General features: G+C 51.0%; 1 protein-coding gene across 1 annotated transcript in view; it reads left to right on the forward strand.

The window, feature by feature from the left end:
* JMY (junction mediating and regulatory protein, p53 cofactor) overlaps positions 1-18,259 on the forward strand; it is an 89,778-nt gene extending 71,519 nt beyond the window's left edge. Inside the window, exons 7-11 of the mRNA XM_029059223.2 lie at positions 122-208; positions 2,177-2,272; positions 5,226-5,826; positions 7,391-7,701; positions 13,826-18,259. Coding sequence (XP_028915056.1) covers positions 122-208; positions 2,177-2,272; positions 5,226-5,826; positions 7,391-7,698 — 1,092 coding nt within the window. The 3' untranslated portion in view covers positions 7,699-7,701; positions 13,826-18,259. The remainder of the gene's footprint in view (positions 1-121; positions 209-2,176; positions 2,273-5,225; positions 5,827-7,390; positions 7,702-13,825) is intronic.
* The last annotated feature ends 987 nt before the right edge of the window (positions 18,260-19,246 follow it).

Consider the following 19,246-nt stretch of genomic DNA (forward strand, 5'->3'; position numbering starts at 1 on the left):
TATCATCATCTATTCCATCCCCTTAGGGAGGACACGTCTTTTTTCCAACTGGTTCGACCTTTTGGCTTAGAAGTACGTTCCACTTTTCCTCCTCCTCAGTTCCTATCTCTCGCCCCTGCAGGAGATCTGTATCGCAAAGCACAGTGAGAAAATCCAGCAGCGCCTTCAAGGAGAGAGTGAACACAGGACACATCACGCCGTGCAATTAGTGAGTTGGGGCTTTCCCAAAAAGAGAACAACTGTGGGTTCTGTCGCCCGGCTTGTGGGGTTTAAGCAGAGCGTTCATAATAAGCATCAGTTGTAAAACTATCCGTCACCCCTTTCCCATGTCTCCTCATGCCCAGCACAGTAGGCTTCTGAGCCTGGCGCAGAAAGCGTCCCTTTCAGTGATGAATGAAATAGCCAGTGTGACAGGGAGGCTGACGGAGAACCGTTAAGCTGAAAGAAAGCACAATCGCCTCCAATGAGTCCAACCGAGTTAAGTTTTTGTTTGGTAAAAACAAGCCAATATTGAAGCCCTGCAAGGAACCCCTCTGCCTAAGGAGCTGCGGCCCTCCATGCTAGCCCCAAGGCAGTCGCAGCATGCCGTTTTCTGGGCCCCCGCCTTGCCTGCGAGGGCCAAGCCCCTTCTCTGGATCTCCCGGTATCTCGGATCAGTACGGGAGCCGATTCCTCTGAAAAAGCTTCTGGGAGCCATTGTAAGGCACCCAACTTTGTGAGAATCCCCTCGGGGCAATGCAGTTGACTCCTGGCTAACAGTGCCACTTGGGCAAATGTTGAACTGGCCAAATAACTGGTTCTTTGTGGCATTCTGACAAAGGTCATTGGTCTGTTTCCTGGCAAGACCATGCCGAAACTGTCCCTGAGGGCAACCGCCTCTTCTGCGACTCTAGCTTGGCTCTGAGTTTTAGATGAAGTCCCCAAGCCAGGCGAGAGGAAGCAGCAAGGGAGACGTGGCAGCCTGGTTTGGTCCTCGGGACCAGGCCATAGGGACCGTGAAAGAGAAGTGGGGACTTTTCCTACATTGACTCCGCTTGCCCGCTCTTGAGAACATTTGCCCTAAGGCTATCTCAGGAGCTGAGAGTTTGCGTGGAGACCCAAGTCCCAAACTTGGTTCTAATCCTTTTGCAGTTTTATGTGGTATGTAGGAGGAAATTGGTTTTTTGAAAGCTCTTCAGTTTTCAAAATTCACATTCCTTGTCTGTCTGAAAAATGCTGAGAGGGAAGAAGACAGCCCCTGAGCCAGGCAGGGGAGAGAGCTGGGGTGGAGAGGGGGAGTGGAGAAAGAAGGGAGAAGAAATTGGGTGGGCTCAAGAGGATAGAAGACGGGAATGAGCAACAGAGTAGGGAAGACAGGAGCGAGAGAGGGAGGGAAGTTAAAGTGGGGCAGGTGAGATGGTGGAGAATGAAGAGTGATGGAAGAGTGTGGATTTCTCCCACCCCCTCTCGGCTTGGCTTGGGTGAAGCCCGACCCTGAGGGGCTGAGCCCAGAAACTTGGCCAGACTCGGGCACGTCCCAGGCTTCTACCCAAGGACGGTGATCCCCAAGAGCTCCGGGGACTCCGAGTCGTGATAGTCCACCAACGGCCTCTCCGGGTCGGACTGGACCCAGACTGAATGAGGCGGGTGGACCAGTTTATTAAATCCTGGAAGTTGCTTTCCGGAAATTGCAACTGTCTATCTGTGAGGCAGCATCTGGAGCCGGCTCCTATCGCCCAACTGGTGCTGCGACGCTTGTCGGCCCGTCTGACCAGGCGCTCAATAAGGCTGCGTGTTCTTTTTCAGGAAGGCGTGTATCTCTCTGATCAGTTTTGGTTTGGCAGCATTTGCTGTATGTTTACTTGAAGCTGGGAATGTGAGGACCTTTCTTTAGCAGAGCTGGGCAGCTTTAAGTCTCCCCCGGCCCCAGTTTGCTTTTAGTGGCTCGGCGCCTGCCCGCTCCTGATCGAAAAATCAACTAGTTGACATTCTTGGACAGACACGTTCTACTGGCTGAAAACTGGTATCGAAGCCTCAACACGGTTTTTAATACTATCTTTAAAAATACATATACACTTTCCAGGTTCTGATCAGGAGAAAACTACCCTTCTGATTAGAATTTTTCTGGTAAACATGATCGGAGCTTGTCGTAACTGATGTGTGTATATGTGTGTGTGTTTGGTTTTGGTCCTTCCAGAAGCGAGACCTACTCCAAGATGAAGAAGAAAGAAAGAGCACGTGGGTTAGCCAGGAAAGGCAGAAGACACTGGACAGGCTGCGCACGTTTAAACAGGTGACACGTCATGCCCGTTTTAGCTTCAGCTCATCTGGTGGACAGAGTTGGGAGCTGAGCACTGTGGGCAGGGAATGTATCTGTTGATTGTTCTCTTGGACTCTCCCAAGCACTTAGTCCAGTGCTCTGCACACAGTAAGTGCTCAATAAATCTGATTGACTGACTGACTATTAACTCAGGAGCGTTCCCTGGCCACCCACAGGGCTCAGAGTCAGGCTCACGGAAAGTTCCACAAGAACTGCAAGGCAGCAGGTTAAACTGAACAATTCAGAAGTGAGGAGGAGGGAAAGAAAAGTTAGAATTCATGACTTGTTTGGTTTTTCACTGCCTCAGGCAGAGCCCTCTCTATATAAACATTCTTTGGATATGGTTGGAAAGCCAGAGACGTTAGACCGTGGCCACCGTCACGATTTTATGGACGTGCCAATTCCAGAAACGTGCTGCCTTCCCTTACTTTTGCCATTAATATCTCAATAGCTGGTTTCAACAGCCTGTTAACTCTTCCTTGGTCCTGTTCTCCCTGCTGCCCTCCCTCTGGGGAAGTTATGATTTGAACCCATCAAATAAATCACAGAATGAGCCCAACAGTCCTGGGCTATCCTTGCTGCTTAGAGAAACAGCAGGGCTTAGAGGATATAACACAGACCTGGGAGTCAGAAGGACTTGGGTCCTAATCCTGGCTCCACCACTTGCTTGCTGGGTGACCTTGGGCAAGTCACTTTACTTTATTGTGCCTCAGTCTCCTCATCTGCAAAATGGGGCTTAAAATTGTGTGCCCTTGTGGGACAGGGACTGTGTCCAACCTGATTAATTTGCATCTACCCCAGCACTTACTGCCTGGCACAGAGTAGCACTTAACAAGTATCAGTATTATTATTATCATTGTTGCAGTAGGACTAAGTGGAGAATCCTGAAGGGGACAAGGAGCCGGGGGTTGGGGACGGAGTCCTCCGCTCCAGAGTTCATCCGCTTTCTTCCATCCAGAAAAAGGCCCGTTGGTTTTCTCTGTATCATTATCGATGCTGTGAAATGGGCTGGGTAGTGGGTCCAGATTGTCTGGCCTGAGATATAACCACTTACTAATTTTGAAAACAGGAAGAAACCTGCTACTGGTCTCTATAGATATGTTTACGCCTGCCTCGCCCAATAGAGGGTGAGCCTCTGGTGGGCAGGGAACATACCACTCCTCCCAAGCGCTCAGTACAGAGCACCGCACTGGCGGCCGCTCAGCAAATGCTACCCCCGCTGGTAGAGAAACCAGAGGGCGAGGGGCAAGTACAAGTGGAAATAGGACTTGCGACTGATGTTTCGTAACAAAATCACCCACCAGCACAGCACGCGGTTTCTGGAGGTGACCAGATCCTGGAACGGAACACCCCCTGCCCTCGTTATCAGAGTACGTCGTCCAGTGGCAACCCCATAAAACGAGAGAGGGCATTTTTAAAAATTTGCTCATCTGCCGGCCTTTTCTGGGTGCAGACCAAGTGCATGGAGCTGAGCTGAGTGCCTGAGCGGAGGTACTCTCATAGGGCAGATGTGCTGCCCTTGGGGAGTTTATAATTTCTTGGTGGCCATAGGAAAGCTCATTGAAGCAGATGCCCCCAGATTTCAACCTGGGCATCGAGCAATGTGGCATTATTGCTCGGGGCAGAAGGTTACAACTTCTTCCCTTCTAAACTGCCAGCTCGCTGTGGGCATGGGATGTGTCTGTTATACCGTACTCTCCCAAGTACTTAGTACAGTGCTGTGCACACAGTAAGCACTCATTAATTCCCTTGATTGATTGACACGCACGTATGTTGCACCAGGGCTGTCGGTTGACTTGTCTCACGCGACCCCCGTGGCCTTGACGTCACCAGCCTCTCAACCAGGGTGAGCTTGTGACGTGACGTGCCGCTCAGTAATAGTTCTGTGGGGACCAGTAAAGACAGTGAAGGGGCAAAGAGTTGTCTTTGGTGAGTTACATGCAGATCTTCTCCTAAAGTAGAGGGAGCATTGTGTCGGAAGAGGGGATGAAGTAGAGCTCAGAAGGAAGGAAGTTTGATGGGGAGTCACAGTGCATTCTTTTTTAAAGGTATTGGTTAAGCACTTACTATGTGCCAGGCACTGTACTAAGCCCTGGGGTAGATACGACCTGATCAGTTTGGACACAGTCCCTGTCCCAACTGGAGCTCACAACCCTGTTTTACGAATGGGTTAACCGAGGCCCAGAGAAGTGAAGTGACCTGCGCTAAGGTCATACGTCAGACAGATGGCGGAGTTGGGATTAGAACCCAGGTCCTTTGACGCCCAGCCCCGTGCTCTATCCTCTAGGCCAAGCTGCCGCTCTAATTCCGGGCCCTGGGGCGGGCTTGAACCGAGGGGGTGGGATGCGAACGAGAAGTGACGGTGAGGAGAAAGCCGGACCGTCCTTCCAACTGGGAGTCAGAGCAGAGCAGAGGAACGAGCAGCGGCGGGAGGGCAGGGCAGAGTTGGATAGGGGTTTGAAGGAGAGAGGTCTTGAAGCTTCACCAGACGGATGACTTACTGGTTCCTGGGGACGGAGGCTGGCAGGCCTCTAGACTGCAAGCTCATTGTGGGGGGGGAATGTGTCTATTTAATGTTGTTTTGTACTCTCTCACGTGCACAGTAAGTGCTCATTGAGTACGATTGAATGAACAAAGGGCTGAGCCGGGGCCAGAGAGGACTGGAGTCTTGAATTACGACTCCCGAGGAAGGATTCGGTGGTCGGGAAAGAGAGGAGAGCCTGAGGCCAGACAACCTTCTAGGATGAGTTTCGGTGCTTGGGCACTTGAGGCGAAGGGGAGGGTCACCTTGGTTGCTGTCACCTCCGGTTTAAAGAGTAAACTTGAACCCAGGTGCTAAATCTGCACCCCCTTCTTTTCAAGGGCAGGCCTGCTTTCACCACTTCTGAGACACGATTTAACTAACGCAAGTCATCTTTACTTTCAGCGGTACCCTGGGCAGGTAATACTGAAGTCCACCAGACTGCGACTTGCTCACGCAAGACGAAAAAGCGGCGCCAGCCCCATGCCCTGTGAAGACCGGCCCCTGCCTTCACCAGCCACCCCCCAGAGCCAAGAAGACGTCCAAGAGGTGGACCAGGGGAGGAACGTGGTCCCGGCGCTCCAGACCCAGGAGTCCCAGAGACTGGCAGAGCTCGAAGAGCCCGGAGTAGCCCAACCCGAAGACTGTCCGTTACCTCTCGTGGACATTACCTCCGAACTGGCGCACGCCACGTCCCTCCCTCTCCTTCCTAGCAGCGAGGGCGAACCGGGCCCCGAGGCCGCGGTTTCGCTCCCGGCCCCTCTGCCCCCATCGCCCCCTCCGCCGCCCCCGCCGCCCCCTCCTCCGCCCCCGCCTCTGCCCACGAAGGAGGACGGCGCGGAGCCGCTGGACGGGGAGGCCATCGGGCTGACCAAAACGGAGGGGGAGGAGAAGAGGATCCCCAAGTCTGTCAGCGCCCCTTCAGCGCATCTGTTCGACAGCAGTCAGCTGGTCAGTGCCAGGAAGAAGCTCAAGAAGACGGCAGAAGATCTGCAGAGGAGGAGAGGTAACTCCCCGCCCCGGGAGAGGTAACGGGCTATGGGGAGGAGCTTCAGAAGAGTCCCTGGCGATTTGCCCTCCAGGAGGGTCTTGTTTTCTCCCAAGTGGGTGCAAGCCAGATGAACTATCGAAACGAGCCTCCTCGGGGTCCGCCGAGGCCTTCCCGCCCCCACTGTGGGAAATGCAGTGTAGAGAAGCAGCGTGGCCTAGGGGATGGAGCACAGGGCTGGGCATCAGAGGGACCTGGGTTCTCATCCCGGCTCCCACACTTGTCTGCTGGGTGACCTTGGGCAAGTCACTTCCCTGGGCTTCAGTTCCACCATCTGTAAAATGGGGATTAAGCCTGTGAGCCCCATATGGGACACAGACTGTGTCCAAACCGATGAGCTTGTATCTATCCCAGTACTTAGTAAACTACCCAGCGCCTAGTAAGTGCTTATCAAATGCCGTTAAAAAAAAAAAGACTCCCTCCCCCAGGACTGGCACCTCTGTAACGTTTTGAACCAGCGCACTCATCCGTGGGCCTAAGGAGCTTGAAATAGCGCACAGAAACCAAGTTGGCTGCTCGTCTGGGAGCTACCCTCCCTTTCATGCATTCATTCAGTCAAATTTATTAAGTGCTAACTTGGTGCAGAGCACTGTAATAAGCACTTGGGAGAGTACAGTCCAACTCTAAACTCTGAGACGAGCCTGGGGTGGCTGTGCGCTCCGTGTACCCGAAGAGCGATTAGCCCTGATATCCCCCCCTCCGACCTCCCCGCCCCACCCAGGGAGCACAGGAGCACTGGAGGAGGGCTAAGTTGGCACCACGGTGTCAAGGGAGGGGCACGGTCTCCATCCCGTAAGGTGCCAGAGAAGTCACAATGGGCCGGGCGGGCTCGGGGAAGCTTCTGACAGTTCCAGCCAGGCTCCCTTTCATGAACTGGCACCCCACAAAATAATTCAGGGGGAAACTGCAATATTCCTCCATGCAGAAACCCAGAAACAGGTCTTCACTTACACCCCAAGCAATTTGCCCTACTGGAAAGAGAAGTCAGAGGACCTGAGTTCTAATCCCAGCTCCGCCACTTGTCTGTTGTGTGCCTTTGGGCAAGTCACTTAACTTCTCGGGGCTTCACTTTCCTCAACTGTAAAATGGGGATTAAATCCCTGGGCTCCCTCTTACTTAGACTGTGAACCCCATGTGGCACAGGGACTGTGTCCAACCTGATTAACTGTGTCTACCCCAACGCTTAGAACAGTGCTCGACATAAGCGTTTAACAAATGCAGTAATAATAGTAATAAGTACTTAGTAAATATTATAATTATCGCTATTATTATTATTGTATCTGGTCCCATTTTGTGGCCAAGCCACATGTGATACTTGCATATCTTTGATCCTTAAAATTCATTCACTCATTCATTCAATCAATCATATTTATTGAGCACTCACTGCGTGCAGAGCACTGTACTAAGCACTTGGAAAGTACAGTTCGGCAACAAATAGAGACAGTCCCTAAACCAACCATTATAAAAAGCCTCAAAAATATCATCCGAACTGTTTTGTCTGGTTTCTCTGGTTTGACCACAGTGAGTTCCCCCATGGATGAAGTGTTGGCTTCCCTGAAGCGAGGCAGCTTTCACTTGAGAAAGGTGGAACAGAGGACACTGGCTCCTTTTCCCGACGAAGACGACAGCAACAATATCCTGGCCCAGATCAGGAAAGGGGTGAAGCTGAAGAAGGTGCAGAAGGAGGCCCTGAGAGAATCCTTCACCCTCCTGCCCGACACGGACCCCCTCACCCGCAGCATCCACGAAGCACTTCGAAGGATCAAGGAAGCGTCACCGGAGTCGGAAGACGAAGACGAAAGTTTGCCTTGCGCTGACTGGGAAAACTAATGGGTAATTTCTTGGTTCCTCAACTTGTCCGTAAACTGGGCCGGTCGGTAGTATTGATTGAGCACCTGCTGTGCGAAGAGCACTGCGCCGAGCGCTTGCAGACTATAATAGGGTTAGTACATTATGGTATTCATTAAGAGCTTTCTGTGTCTTAAGCTCTGTTCTAAGCCCCGGGGTGGATCACGATTAATCGGGTCAGTCACGGTCCCTCGTCCCACTTGGGGCTCACGGTCTGAGGAGAGGAGAGAACAGGAATTGAATCCACATTATACCGACAGGGAAGCTCACATACAGAGAAGGTCACACAGCAGGCAACAGGCAGATCTGGATTAGAACCCAGGTCCTCTGACCCCCCCTGCCCCCTTCCCCCCCACCAGGCCCGTTACTGCTCCACATAACACCATCCCTGAAGACATGATCCCTGCCCTCAAAAGAGTTTAGCTGGGGAGAGACATTAAGTCAAATTTCAGATCGGAAGAAGGAGAGGGTTCAGATATGGACTCATAAGTGCTACAGGGGGTTTTATGTACTTAAATACATACTCTAGGTCCTTAAGTGACACAAAAGTGGCAGTAAAGGGAATAATATCAGGTAGGGAAATTATAAATGAATCATGGAAGGCCACCTAAATTTTTGAAGATAGGGAGAGCAGTGATCTGCCAAATGTGAAGGGAGTTCCAGGCTGGGGGTGGGCCAACCCTTCTAGCACTTACAAATTTCATTATTATAACTTCATTACACACTTGTACGTGTAGATATATATACATGTATGTTCAGGTTTTATTTTGATCAATCAATGGTATTGAGGGCTTCCTGTGGGCAGAGCACTGGACTAAATATTAAGTTATTCAGAATAAAGAAATGACACATTCCCTGCCCACAGTGAGTTTACAGTTTAGAAGAGGAGACAGGCATTATTAGAAATAAATACTTTCCAGTTTATACGTGTGTACAGACTCTAGTTCTGTTCTCCTTCCGTGGTAGACTCTGAGCCCCGCATAGGACAAGGACTGTATTCACCCCAGTGTTTAGCTCAGTGCCTGGCACATGATACATGCTTGAAAAATACCAAGCTCTTTGTGGGCAGGGAATGTCATTTCTATATTCTGTGTTTCCCAAGTGCCTAGTACAGTGCACTAAAGTGGTTGCCTAGCGGAAAGAGCAAGATCCTGGGAGTCAGAGGACCTGGGTCCTAATCCCGGCTCCGCCACACGTCTGCTGTGTGACCTTGGGCAAGTCACTTAACTTCCCCGTAACACCTCCTCTGTAAAATGGGGATTAAGACCGTGAGCCCCATGTGGGACATGGACTGTGTCCGACCTGATGATCTCGTATCTCCCCCAGCCCTCACTGCAGTGTGTGGCAAATAGAAAGCGCTTAACAACTGCCTTTAAAAAAAAAAACAATATCCTGCCCACGTATCGAAGCCATCACTTCAGCGTTTGCTTATTGTATTTTCAATGCCCTGTACATCTTAAAGAGCAGAATCATTTTAACAGAAAGCATAAGAGCATTGGCAGGGTTTTGGAAGAAAGCAGAGGATCCAACCTGATTACCTTGTATCTACCCCAGCACTTTAGAACAGTGCTCGGCACGTAGTAAGCCCTTAACAAATGCCACCATCATCATCATCATTAATCTCATCACCATAATCAGCATCGTTACTACTACTATTAGGGGTGGGCAGCGGGAGAGATGAGAATGAGGCACAGTGAGGAGGTCGACGTAAGCAGGATAAAATATGGGAGCTGGCTTAACAAGTACCATGATTATTATAATTATTAGGAAAAGGAGTAGGTAAAAGCTTCCTCCAGCCAACTGCTTAGACTGGGGGAAAAGGGACTGTTTCTGACCTAATTACCGTGTATCTATCCTTGTGCTTAGAACAGTGCTTGGCAGATAGTACTCATTTAGCAAATACAAGAAGATTTGATTAAGTGCCTTAAAGCCAATGAGCTGGAGTTTCTGCTTGCTGTGGAGAGGAATGGAGAATCACTGGAGGTTTTGGGGGAGCGGGGAGATGCGTGCAGATTGACGATCAAGAAAAATGAGCCGGGCAACAGAGTGCAATAGGAACCGTTCAGGGGAGACGCCAGAGGCGAGGAAGTCAGCAGGGAAACGGTTGCAGTAGTTGAGCCGGGAGGTGAGGGGTGCCCAGGTTATTGGTGTCACTCTGGGGAGGAAGGGTGGATCCTGGATAAATCGCAGAGGAAGAGCCAATGGGAATTGACAGCAGATTGAATATAGTGGTTGAAAGAGAGGGCCAAGTCAAGGGCGACGCCAAGGGCACAGGCTTGAGAAACGGGGAAGACGGTGGTGGTGGTTGGGATAGGTAGGTGGAGGAGGGGATTTGTGAGGGAAGATGGAGAAGTTCCGTTCCGGACTTGCTGAAGCCTAGGAGCCAGGGGGACCATCTGAGTAGCGCTGCCCTGGAGGCAGGAGAGGAGGCAAGATCGGAGAAAGAGATGACTGGTGAGGTAGGTTTGGGAATTATCTGCATAGAAGTGGAAGTCGAAGTCATAGGAGCAGATGAACTCCCCAGAGGAGTGTCGATTAAGAAGAGAGAGGAACCCTGAATAGAGCCTTGAGGTGGGAGGTAGAGCTGATGAAAGAGACAGAGAAAGGATCAGCCAGAGACGTGAAGGAGAACCAGGGAAAACTCAAAAAAACCAAGGTTAGGTAAGGTTTCCAAGAGGCAGGAGTGGATCAGGGTTGAAGGCAGTTGAGACGTTGAGGAGAATTTGGAAAGCGGAGAAGGAGCCGTCAGAGCAATTGAAAATTGACCGGGTAGCTGCAAGTGGCATGGGTCGAATGTTGAAAGGCAGAAGATCTTCATTCATTCGATGGTATTTAATGAGCGCTTACTGGGTACTAAGCTCTTGGGAGAGTGCAGAATAACAAGAAACACACATTCCCTGCCCACAATGATCTTATGAGGGACAGCTAAGAATGACGAGAGAGGCGGAGGTGGGAATGAGCTGAGGGGTGATTTTGAGGAGTTCGCATCTGGTCTCGATTTTTTTCATGTTAGGGAGTGGTGGGGACACCGGGGGTTCCCGGAGGAATTTAGGATTTCTGGGTCTGTGCGTTCCGCTCTGCAAATCAGACGTTTCGTTTCTTCGAGTCGTAAACGGAAGAGCGTCGGAGGGCGTTAGGTAATTGTGAAGTGAAATGGTTTTCAGGGGTGGTCGCTGTGTCCATTCAGATGGCTCGTAAGCTTTCGGGTTCTTTGGTAAACCGGTGATCGTCTAAAGGGCCTCACAATTACCAAGAGTTTGGTAAAGGCTGAGGTGCCTCAAATGCTGTGAACACACCTCTTTCTTAAGGACAGTGCTCCTCAGCATCGTCTCCGACGTGCCTTGCAGTATGATGTTCAAGGCCACGTGATTCCAAATCCTGTGGCGTTAGCTGGAACACTCGGCGTCCTGGAGACCCGAGGCTGAAGTGACTCTTTCAATCTCTGTCGGGAGAAACCGAGCAGCCGGCACCAGGCAGCATCAGTCCCCGACCCCGTCGGAAGCTGCGTCGGAGTAGCTCTTCCGTCGGCTTTGCGTGGAGTGATCAGGTCCCCTTCTCTTGCCCAAAGAGTCGGAACGTAGCGCGCGCGCCAGGTGACTGCCAGGCACAGAACCCCACGGGAGGCTTCAGGGGATGTGGCACGACTAAGTCGGGAAAGGTCGCTGGGCCCTCGGAATCAAGGGCTCTGCTGGGCTCCGTCGGGAGCTCTTGCACCGTCTTGAGAACACGACCTGGCTACCGCTAAGCCAACAGAGGCCACGGGTGTTGATCGTGTGTGCCCCCGGCAGCTGGTGGCAGCCAGCAAACCGGGAATGCCCGCCGTCCCGGCGCAGACCGGCTGCCGGCTGGGCCAGGGTAACCAAGAGCAGCGCCCATTTCGGGAAGCTGCTGGGCACCTGGGAGGGGCCGCCGCTTCTCCCCTCAGCTCCCGGAAGGCCCGAGAGCATGTTGCAATCTGGGCTTTGGGAGTGATGGATCCATCAATCAATCATGATATTTTTTGAGCACTTCCCCAGAGTCCACTCCCTTACTCTTGCAAGCGGCACCAGACCGGAAGGAGCCATGTCTGGGTTATGGAGGGCTTGCAAAGCGTTACCGGTCAAATGCTAAGCTGGGAGGAGGGTTGAATAGAGGGAGCCAGTCAGGTCGACACAGAAGGGAGTGGGAGAAGAGGAAAGGAGGGCTTAGTCAAGGAAGGCCTCTTGGAGGAGATGGGCCTTCCATAAGGCTTTGAAGGGGGCGAGAGTGATTTTTTGTGGGATTTGAGGAAGGACGGATTTCCAGGCCAGAGGCAGGACGTGGGCGGAGGGTCAGCAGCGAGATAGAGGAGATGGAGGTAGAGTGAGAAGGTTAGCATGAGAGGAGTGAAGTGAGCGGGCTGGGTTGGAGGAGGAGAGCTGTGACTTGCCCTCGATGTGGTTCAGACCTCCCTGTCTGATCAGCCAGATTTCTTATCCAGGGTCTTCCTGTCCATGAGGCTGGTCCTCCTATGGCCGCTGGTCCCAGCCTTCTGCAGCCGCCTCCCCGGGCGGGGCTCGTCACCCAGCAGCGGGTCGGGGGTCCTGCACGGGCCCGGGAGTCAGAAGGATCTGGGTTCTAATCCCGGCTCTGCCACGTGTCTGCTGTGTGACCTTGGGCAAGTCACTTCACTTCTCTGGGCCTCAGTTGCCTCATTTATAAAATGGGGATTAAGACTGAATCCCAGGTGGGACGGGGACTGTGTCCAACCTGATTAGCTTGTGTCTACCCTAGTGCTTAGAATAGTCCTCGACCCAAAGTGAGCGCTTAACAAATACTATTCTTACTATGATTATTATTATCAATATTATTATAGCCTCAGATTGCCGGGTGGGGCCGGATTCCAGCAGGCCAGTGTTGTTGCCGAGCCGCCCGGCCTCTCTGCGTTCACTGTGGCTGATAGGCCGTCTGGACTGGCTTTTTTTGCCCACTATCAATGTCTCACTAGCAAAATTCAATCAAATGGCCACCCTTTCCACTAGATCCGCAAAAACACGTGCTAAATTGAAGCACGGAAGGAATCTGATTTAGCCGTTTTGCTCTCTCCTGTAGCTTTGGGCATTTTGTAACCGGCAACCTGGCACAGAGCCCAGGACCAAAGCTTCCACCGTCCATTTGACAGTTTGAAGGTTTGGCATTTGGGGTTTTGAAGGTCGGCCGGTGTATGAAACACTCAGCCGCCCCTTCGGCCCTGCCAGGCCGCTGGGATCAGCGGGGCCGAGGGAGTTTCCTGGCCGGTGTTAGGCCCGGGAGTCACGGCCACGAGGTGACACCCCGAAGGAGCGTTGAAGTCAGCTTTTCCCTTCAATCTGATTTCTCTAATTGGACTGTGGAATTTATTCTGTAGAAACCATGAAAAATATTGCGACGTGATTCTCTTTCTCTGCTTTTAAAAAGCCAGTGTAGAAACTACTTCTACTCTAGCTATATAACTGGATTTATAAGATACAAGTTACAAGCCTCTTCATCTGAAAGGTGCCCATACCCAATTTTCTTCCGAGAATGTCGTGTTTATCGACGGAGCGTAGAAGGTGCTCGTTTCAGTAATGTATTTTTTTGCCTATGTCTGTGCCCGCCAGAGTGTAGTGAAATTATATGTCCTGACAGAAATAGGCCAAAATGCCACTTATTGTATTGTAAATGAATTCTTGTACAATAGTTAGGAAAGTCGATCCATTCGTTCAGGATGGTGCCTTTTTAAAGGGCAAAAATTACAGGCTTCAGAAAACTCCCAACTGTCACTGTACATTCCACCGCTTAATACATTCCAAGCGCTTAATACAGTGCTCTGCACATAGTAAGTGCTCAATAAATACGATTGAATGAATGAACGAATGGACACCGAAAACACATGACGTGTGTGACTTCCAGATGGATTTGGAGTTGTTTCTGTTTCCCTCAGTTTCTCCCCCGAGCCTGCCCCGTTTCTCCCCCGAGCCTGCCCCCTTCCTTCTGGAGATAGGCAAAAGTAGGTCAACAGAATCGATATTCCGTACCTCTCGACGAGGAATCGACGGTCTTCCCTTGCTCCGGGCGATTCCGACCTGCGGCCCCCTCTCTAATCAGTGCGCACTGTGTCTTTTCGAACCAGGTGATTGCACAGCCACTGAAAGGAGGGAAACCCAGCCCACATACCTTGAAGACCAACCTCCGTGGTCCCTCTGGGAGAAGCCGCGAGCAGCTCGAGCGTGGAATCGGGCGGCCCGGCCGGCCGGCCCAGCGGATTTCGGGGGTGAGAAAAGCAAGCGTCACTTGCCCGTCAACCTTCATTGTTTGGTCCATTCCACCCGATCGAGGCTGAACCAGTTTACACGTGCAATGTCCCCATAACCCGTCTGGGCCGGGCGAGGCCCTCTGGCCCCTCGCCCCAGATTTTTAAAGCACTTCTCCCACCTCCGTCCGCCCAGAGGGGCCGGGTCAGCTGGAAGTCGGCGGCCCGTGGGACTGACCCACCGACCCTTCCTGGGAGTTCCGAACAACAGGCCCCGCCCCTACGTGCACTGAAAACCAAAATAGCTTCTTCCACGCGGGCTCCCTTTTGACGGCGGGCCAGCCCAGAAAGACACGGGCTTTATTTCCCCGGGCCTCGGGGATCGAGACATCCCGACGGACAGGCACCGAGGGAATTTGCGTCCACCGGGGACCGGAAACACCGGCGAACGATCACAGAGATGCAGAGTTCGAAGTTTTCACGTGCGGCGACGGCACCTTCGCCGAAGGCCGGACGTCACATCGTCTGACATTTTTGTATGCTTTTGAAGTACACCTCTCCATTCCCTTCCAATAGTCGTTCAGCATTCTGAGTTTCTGGTCCTTTGAAACTTAGGTGCAACTCTCTTATAAGAAGCAATACTTTGTAATTTGATAATACCTAAAATTATTTTTTTGTCCTTTAGTTTGACCTGCTCCTCCTTACTCGGATCACGGCAACTTCTGACTTTCCTGTTCGGAATGGAGGAGGAGAATTTCTGTAAGGGAATCGTATTCACGCAGTAGTCAGTGGGTTTCTTTTCTTTCCGGGCCCACCAGCGCCCCTCTAAAGTAGACCCACGTAGCCTGCCTCGATCTCCAGAATTCGGGGATGAGGAAATCCTTTCCGTCTGTACGGTGTTCCGTGGCCCCGTCAAAATCATTTTCATTGACTGACTGTTGGCTGCAGGCAGCTAGTCTTGCCTTACCTGAGTGCAGCTGAGCTAGCCCACGGAAGGATGTGCCCTCCCTCCACCCCCCAACTCCCACCCCCAGCTCCTTCCCTTCCAAAAAGAATTGGAACGCACATCCTCTTCTTTTCATTGGCAGGTTTTATTCGCGGTTATGCCACGTAGGTTTCCCCTTCCCTTCTTCTGGCAGGAAAACCCGTTTATTGTTGTAAAAGAGTCGGTTTACAGAGACTAAGGCGAGATGTGCGTATCTGCCTAGCAGGCACCGGAATTGTTGCCGGCTCCGTAACGGAGCGCGGAGGAGATTTTAATCCCCTTGCTTTCCAAAGGCAGGTCTGCTGCCGACGACGGCGGCAGTTGTCAGGTTGCGCCTCCCTTGCAGAAGTGGTGGTGATGAGCGCGCCCCCGTCCCGCTCCCTTCCCCATTTCTCCCCGCCGGTCCAGAGGAGCCCATCGCGGGTGGCGTCTTTCCAGAGCGGCACTAGTTGATTTCAGAGAGTTTTAGTTTCTCCACTAGAGTAATATTCACCTTGAGAATATAAATTCTGACCCTGTTAACTTCCATCTCCTTCTAGGGTCTGAAAAGCCCAGTTTGGGACACTGGACACTTAGAGAGCGTTTCATTAAGCATGATTTTTATTCTCATTTTGATTTGATGAATATGCTTTTTACCTCCCCCACTCCTCGCCCCTGCCCAACAAATCCCCAATTTAGCTGATTTGTGACCCTTCCGGATAAATCACAAGGGGAATTTTAGGGTTCTAAAATGACATCAATAGCACAAAGTGACCAGGAGTTAATTTTATAGGACTGAGTGAGAATGCCGATTTTGTGGTGATCAGGTGTAATGCATAACTTGATTTTGAGCCTGCAAAATAATTTATACTAATTCTGTGCACCCCCAACCCTCACTCCTCCCTCCCAAGCTCTCTCAGCGGGCTGTACTGAATTGGTACGTACAATTGGAGCTGGACCGGCAAGAGGCTAGAGTACCTACGTGTTACTAAACTACAAAGGTTGCCATGTTTATGTCTGACAATGATACTTCTGCTGACCTCTCTGCATGATTAAACAGGTTCTGCTGCTGCTAATTTCGCATTTTTCCATAGCAAGATCTCTGCTTCCCGAGGTCCAAACTGCAGAGTTAAATAGGAAACCAAATGTGTGAGGCTTTGGGCGGGGGCCTCGTTTTCCTCCTGGGGGCAGGGCCTGGCTGGTGGAAGGAGTCGGGGTGGGGGGAAGCTGAAACCCTTTAAGGGGTGGTCCCGTCCGTCCCCGTCCCCCCCGGCTGGGGTGTAGGAGTGGGGAGATGTCTCCACCCCTGCCCCCACTCTGGCAGGAAGCATGTTTATCCGGAGTGAGGGGATCCCGTCTAGGGACTTTGCGTTTCGGCTCATCCTTGCCTAGCCGGAGCCCGGCACTCAGACGCGCCGCTCAGATCTGCGGGGCTGAGCTACGAGACGACCACGGCCGCCGGCAAGGAGGCAACAGCCGAGTAGGAGACGGTAACGAACGCCACCTTTTAAAATCAGAAACGGGACCGGCTCTAGGGTAGGTACCCTTAAAGACGCATTTTTGGATCGTTCTTATTTTGCGTCTTCCGTGGTGGACCGTTTTAAGTCGGCAAAAGGGATTTTTAAAAGAAGAAAAGATATTGTTGGGAAGTCTTACCTTTTCGCTCAGTGCACTTGACAGAGAATGACCTTCTCTTTAAAGTTCTTACCGTGCTCTTAGAACAGCACCATCGGGGATTTGGGGTTTAATCTGTTTCAGCTGATTCTTGAAAAGAATCATTCTGCCTCTGAGTGCTGTCTGACTGGGGCAGGAGCACTTGGCTAAATGTAAACAGTTGATGAGAAGCAGATACAAAGTAGTTGTTGCTGCTCTCCTGTATGCTATTGGTTGCACTGAGTTTTCAGAGAAGTGGAAGTTAGGGCCTCCTGTATTCTAAGCACACAGTTTTCTTTTGGCATTTAGATGATTTACCTGTGCTATTTAAAAAAAAAACCTAAAAAAACAAAAAAAAAAAACCCCAAACCCCCCCCCCCCCCCCAGTCCCGTCTTTATGGAATGGATGTGTCCCAAGCAAGCAAGAGAGGGGCAGCAGCTGCCTTGCTGAGCCTTTTTCATCCACCGTTTAGAAGGGGCTCAAAGCCCACTTACCGAGCACTTGCCGAATTAAAACCCCCGCCGTATCGGGTAACCCCCCGTCTAATCAAAAAGCTACAGAATGAGTTTCAAAGTGCCGTGCCTAAAATCCACTTAAGTAAATGGTGGATTTTTAAGGGGTAGGGGGAGATAGATACCATTTCTTGTCTGTGGGTTGTGTTTGTAAGGTATTTATTCCTTTGCTTTGGCCCTTGAGTGATTTTTTTTTGGCCCCGCTTCCTGACCGTCTGTCTTTCGATCAAGAATATCTCTTATCGCAAGTCCCGAAGAAGAGGAAAAAGTTAGGGAGCATCGGCTTCTGTCAGAGGGGTGGACCCCAGCAGGGAGCATTTTTTTCCCCACCAGGTGGATCCCGTCTCTTGAGCGGGGAGGGGTGGCCGAGGCTGGACCGCTCTCGTCTAAGATGCCCCAGGTTGGCTTTCTTTTACTTCACACCAAGGAGGATCCCCCTCCCCACCCCTCTCGTACTACGCACAACAACTCACCCCTCCTCTGAGCTGCGGCATGTCAGCCTCCCGGCCCAATTTCTCACTGGACTGAGGTGTGAAACCACAATTTGCAGTTTGGGAAGAAGAGCTGGAGGGCTCCAGCTCCTTTTGCATGACTTAAGTCCATTCGGGTAATGAAACTGACCTGTTTTCAGCCTACCTGGATCCAAGGATAAATTACTGGCAAACTGATTCACCATTCACTAGCTTTGTGCAATATTATAAGAGTAGAGACAAGAACACTAGCACATCGGGCTTGGCTTTAATACGAAAGTTCTTTAACACAGTTATATCGAAGAGGACGTTTTAAATGCACACACCGTATTGTAAATGTCAAGTCTTGCAAATTTACGATACCTAATAACTGCTCAATTAACATTCTAAAGTATTAAAGCAACCAAGTATAAAAAAAACTAAGCAAGCATTTAAAGCAATACTATGAACTCTACAATAATTGTTTTGACTGTTTCGCCTTTCTGCTCCTTTCCTTTAGTGCGACTTTTCCGCGATGTGATTTATCGGACTGCTTTAGTTTTTCCATGTTTTTTACTCTCATGACTTCAGAGTGGAAACTTACACACCACCAAGAACCGCAACCACCTTTCTTCTGTATATGCAGTGTAACAACATACTCACAGTTTTGGTGCTTAACAATTATTCCTTTGGTTTTGTTTTTTTTTTTCTTTAATAAAAGATATTTATTTGAACTAACGGAGTTTGCTTCCTCATGCGATTGGGGAGAATGAGGTCTCGCCTTTTCAAACAGGCGGGACTCCTCAGCTCAGATTTCCAGCTCTTTCCCGCTCGATTCCGTCACGACCACGGATCCGGGGGGACGGTGAGCGTTTGGGACTTCTCTCCACAGACTGCTGCTGCTGCTGCTGCTGGATGTTCTTGTGGAAGAAAGACTCGATTAGAACGCGGAGGATCCTGAAAGATCCACAGCCAGGTTTTCTCCCACTGCAAAAACTTCATCGGTGGTCTCTGTTCCAAGGTTAAAATGTCCGCTTTGACTACTCAGAGCACACTAAGATGGGAAGGGGGCGGTTCTCAGTTGTGGGACCGATCAGTCGATCGTATTTACGGAGCACTCTCTGTGCAGAGCACTGTACTAAGAGCTTGGGCGAGTACAATTTAATTGAGGTGGTGGACACATCCCCTACCCACGATGAGCTCACAGTCTAGAGGGATAGACGTTAACAGAAATAAATTACGGATGCGTACGTAGCGCTGTGGGGCCGGGGAGGGGGGAGTGTGAATAAAGGAAGTAAAAAAGTGATGCCAAAGGGAGAGGGAATAAGGGAAAATGAGAGCTTAGTCAGGGGAGGCCTCCTGGCAGAAGAAGTGGGGTTAACACTTGTAGAACAGAGCAAGCCAAACCATGAAAGTTGCCCCACCCCCCCAAAAAAAAACTTGGCTCTTTTTTGGAGAGCTGAAAACACCTCTCTTTTTTCCCAAGTCAACAACAACCACACTAAGATGGGAAGTGGGGCAATCACTTGCAGGGCAGGGCAAGGCAAACCACTGAAGGTGCCCCGCTATAGAAATCTTGGCATTTAAAAAAAAAAAAAAAAAGCCCAAAATCACTTCTCTTTCCCCCGTGGCAGCCAGCAACAGAAAAGTCCACTTAGAGCAATGGAGTCTCTTCCCCCCGTTCCTGACGCACCAACCTTTGGAAGGAAAACGGCACCAAAC

The sequence above is a fragment of the Ornithorhynchus anatinus genome, chromosome 1 (genome assembly GCF_004115215.2).
Source record: "Ornithorhynchus anatinus isolate Pmale09 chromosome 1, mOrnAna1.pri.v4, whole genome shotgun sequence".
Lineage (NCBI taxonomy): Eukaryota > Metazoa > Chordata > Mammalia > Monotremata > Ornithorhynchidae > Ornithorhynchus > Ornithorhynchus anatinus.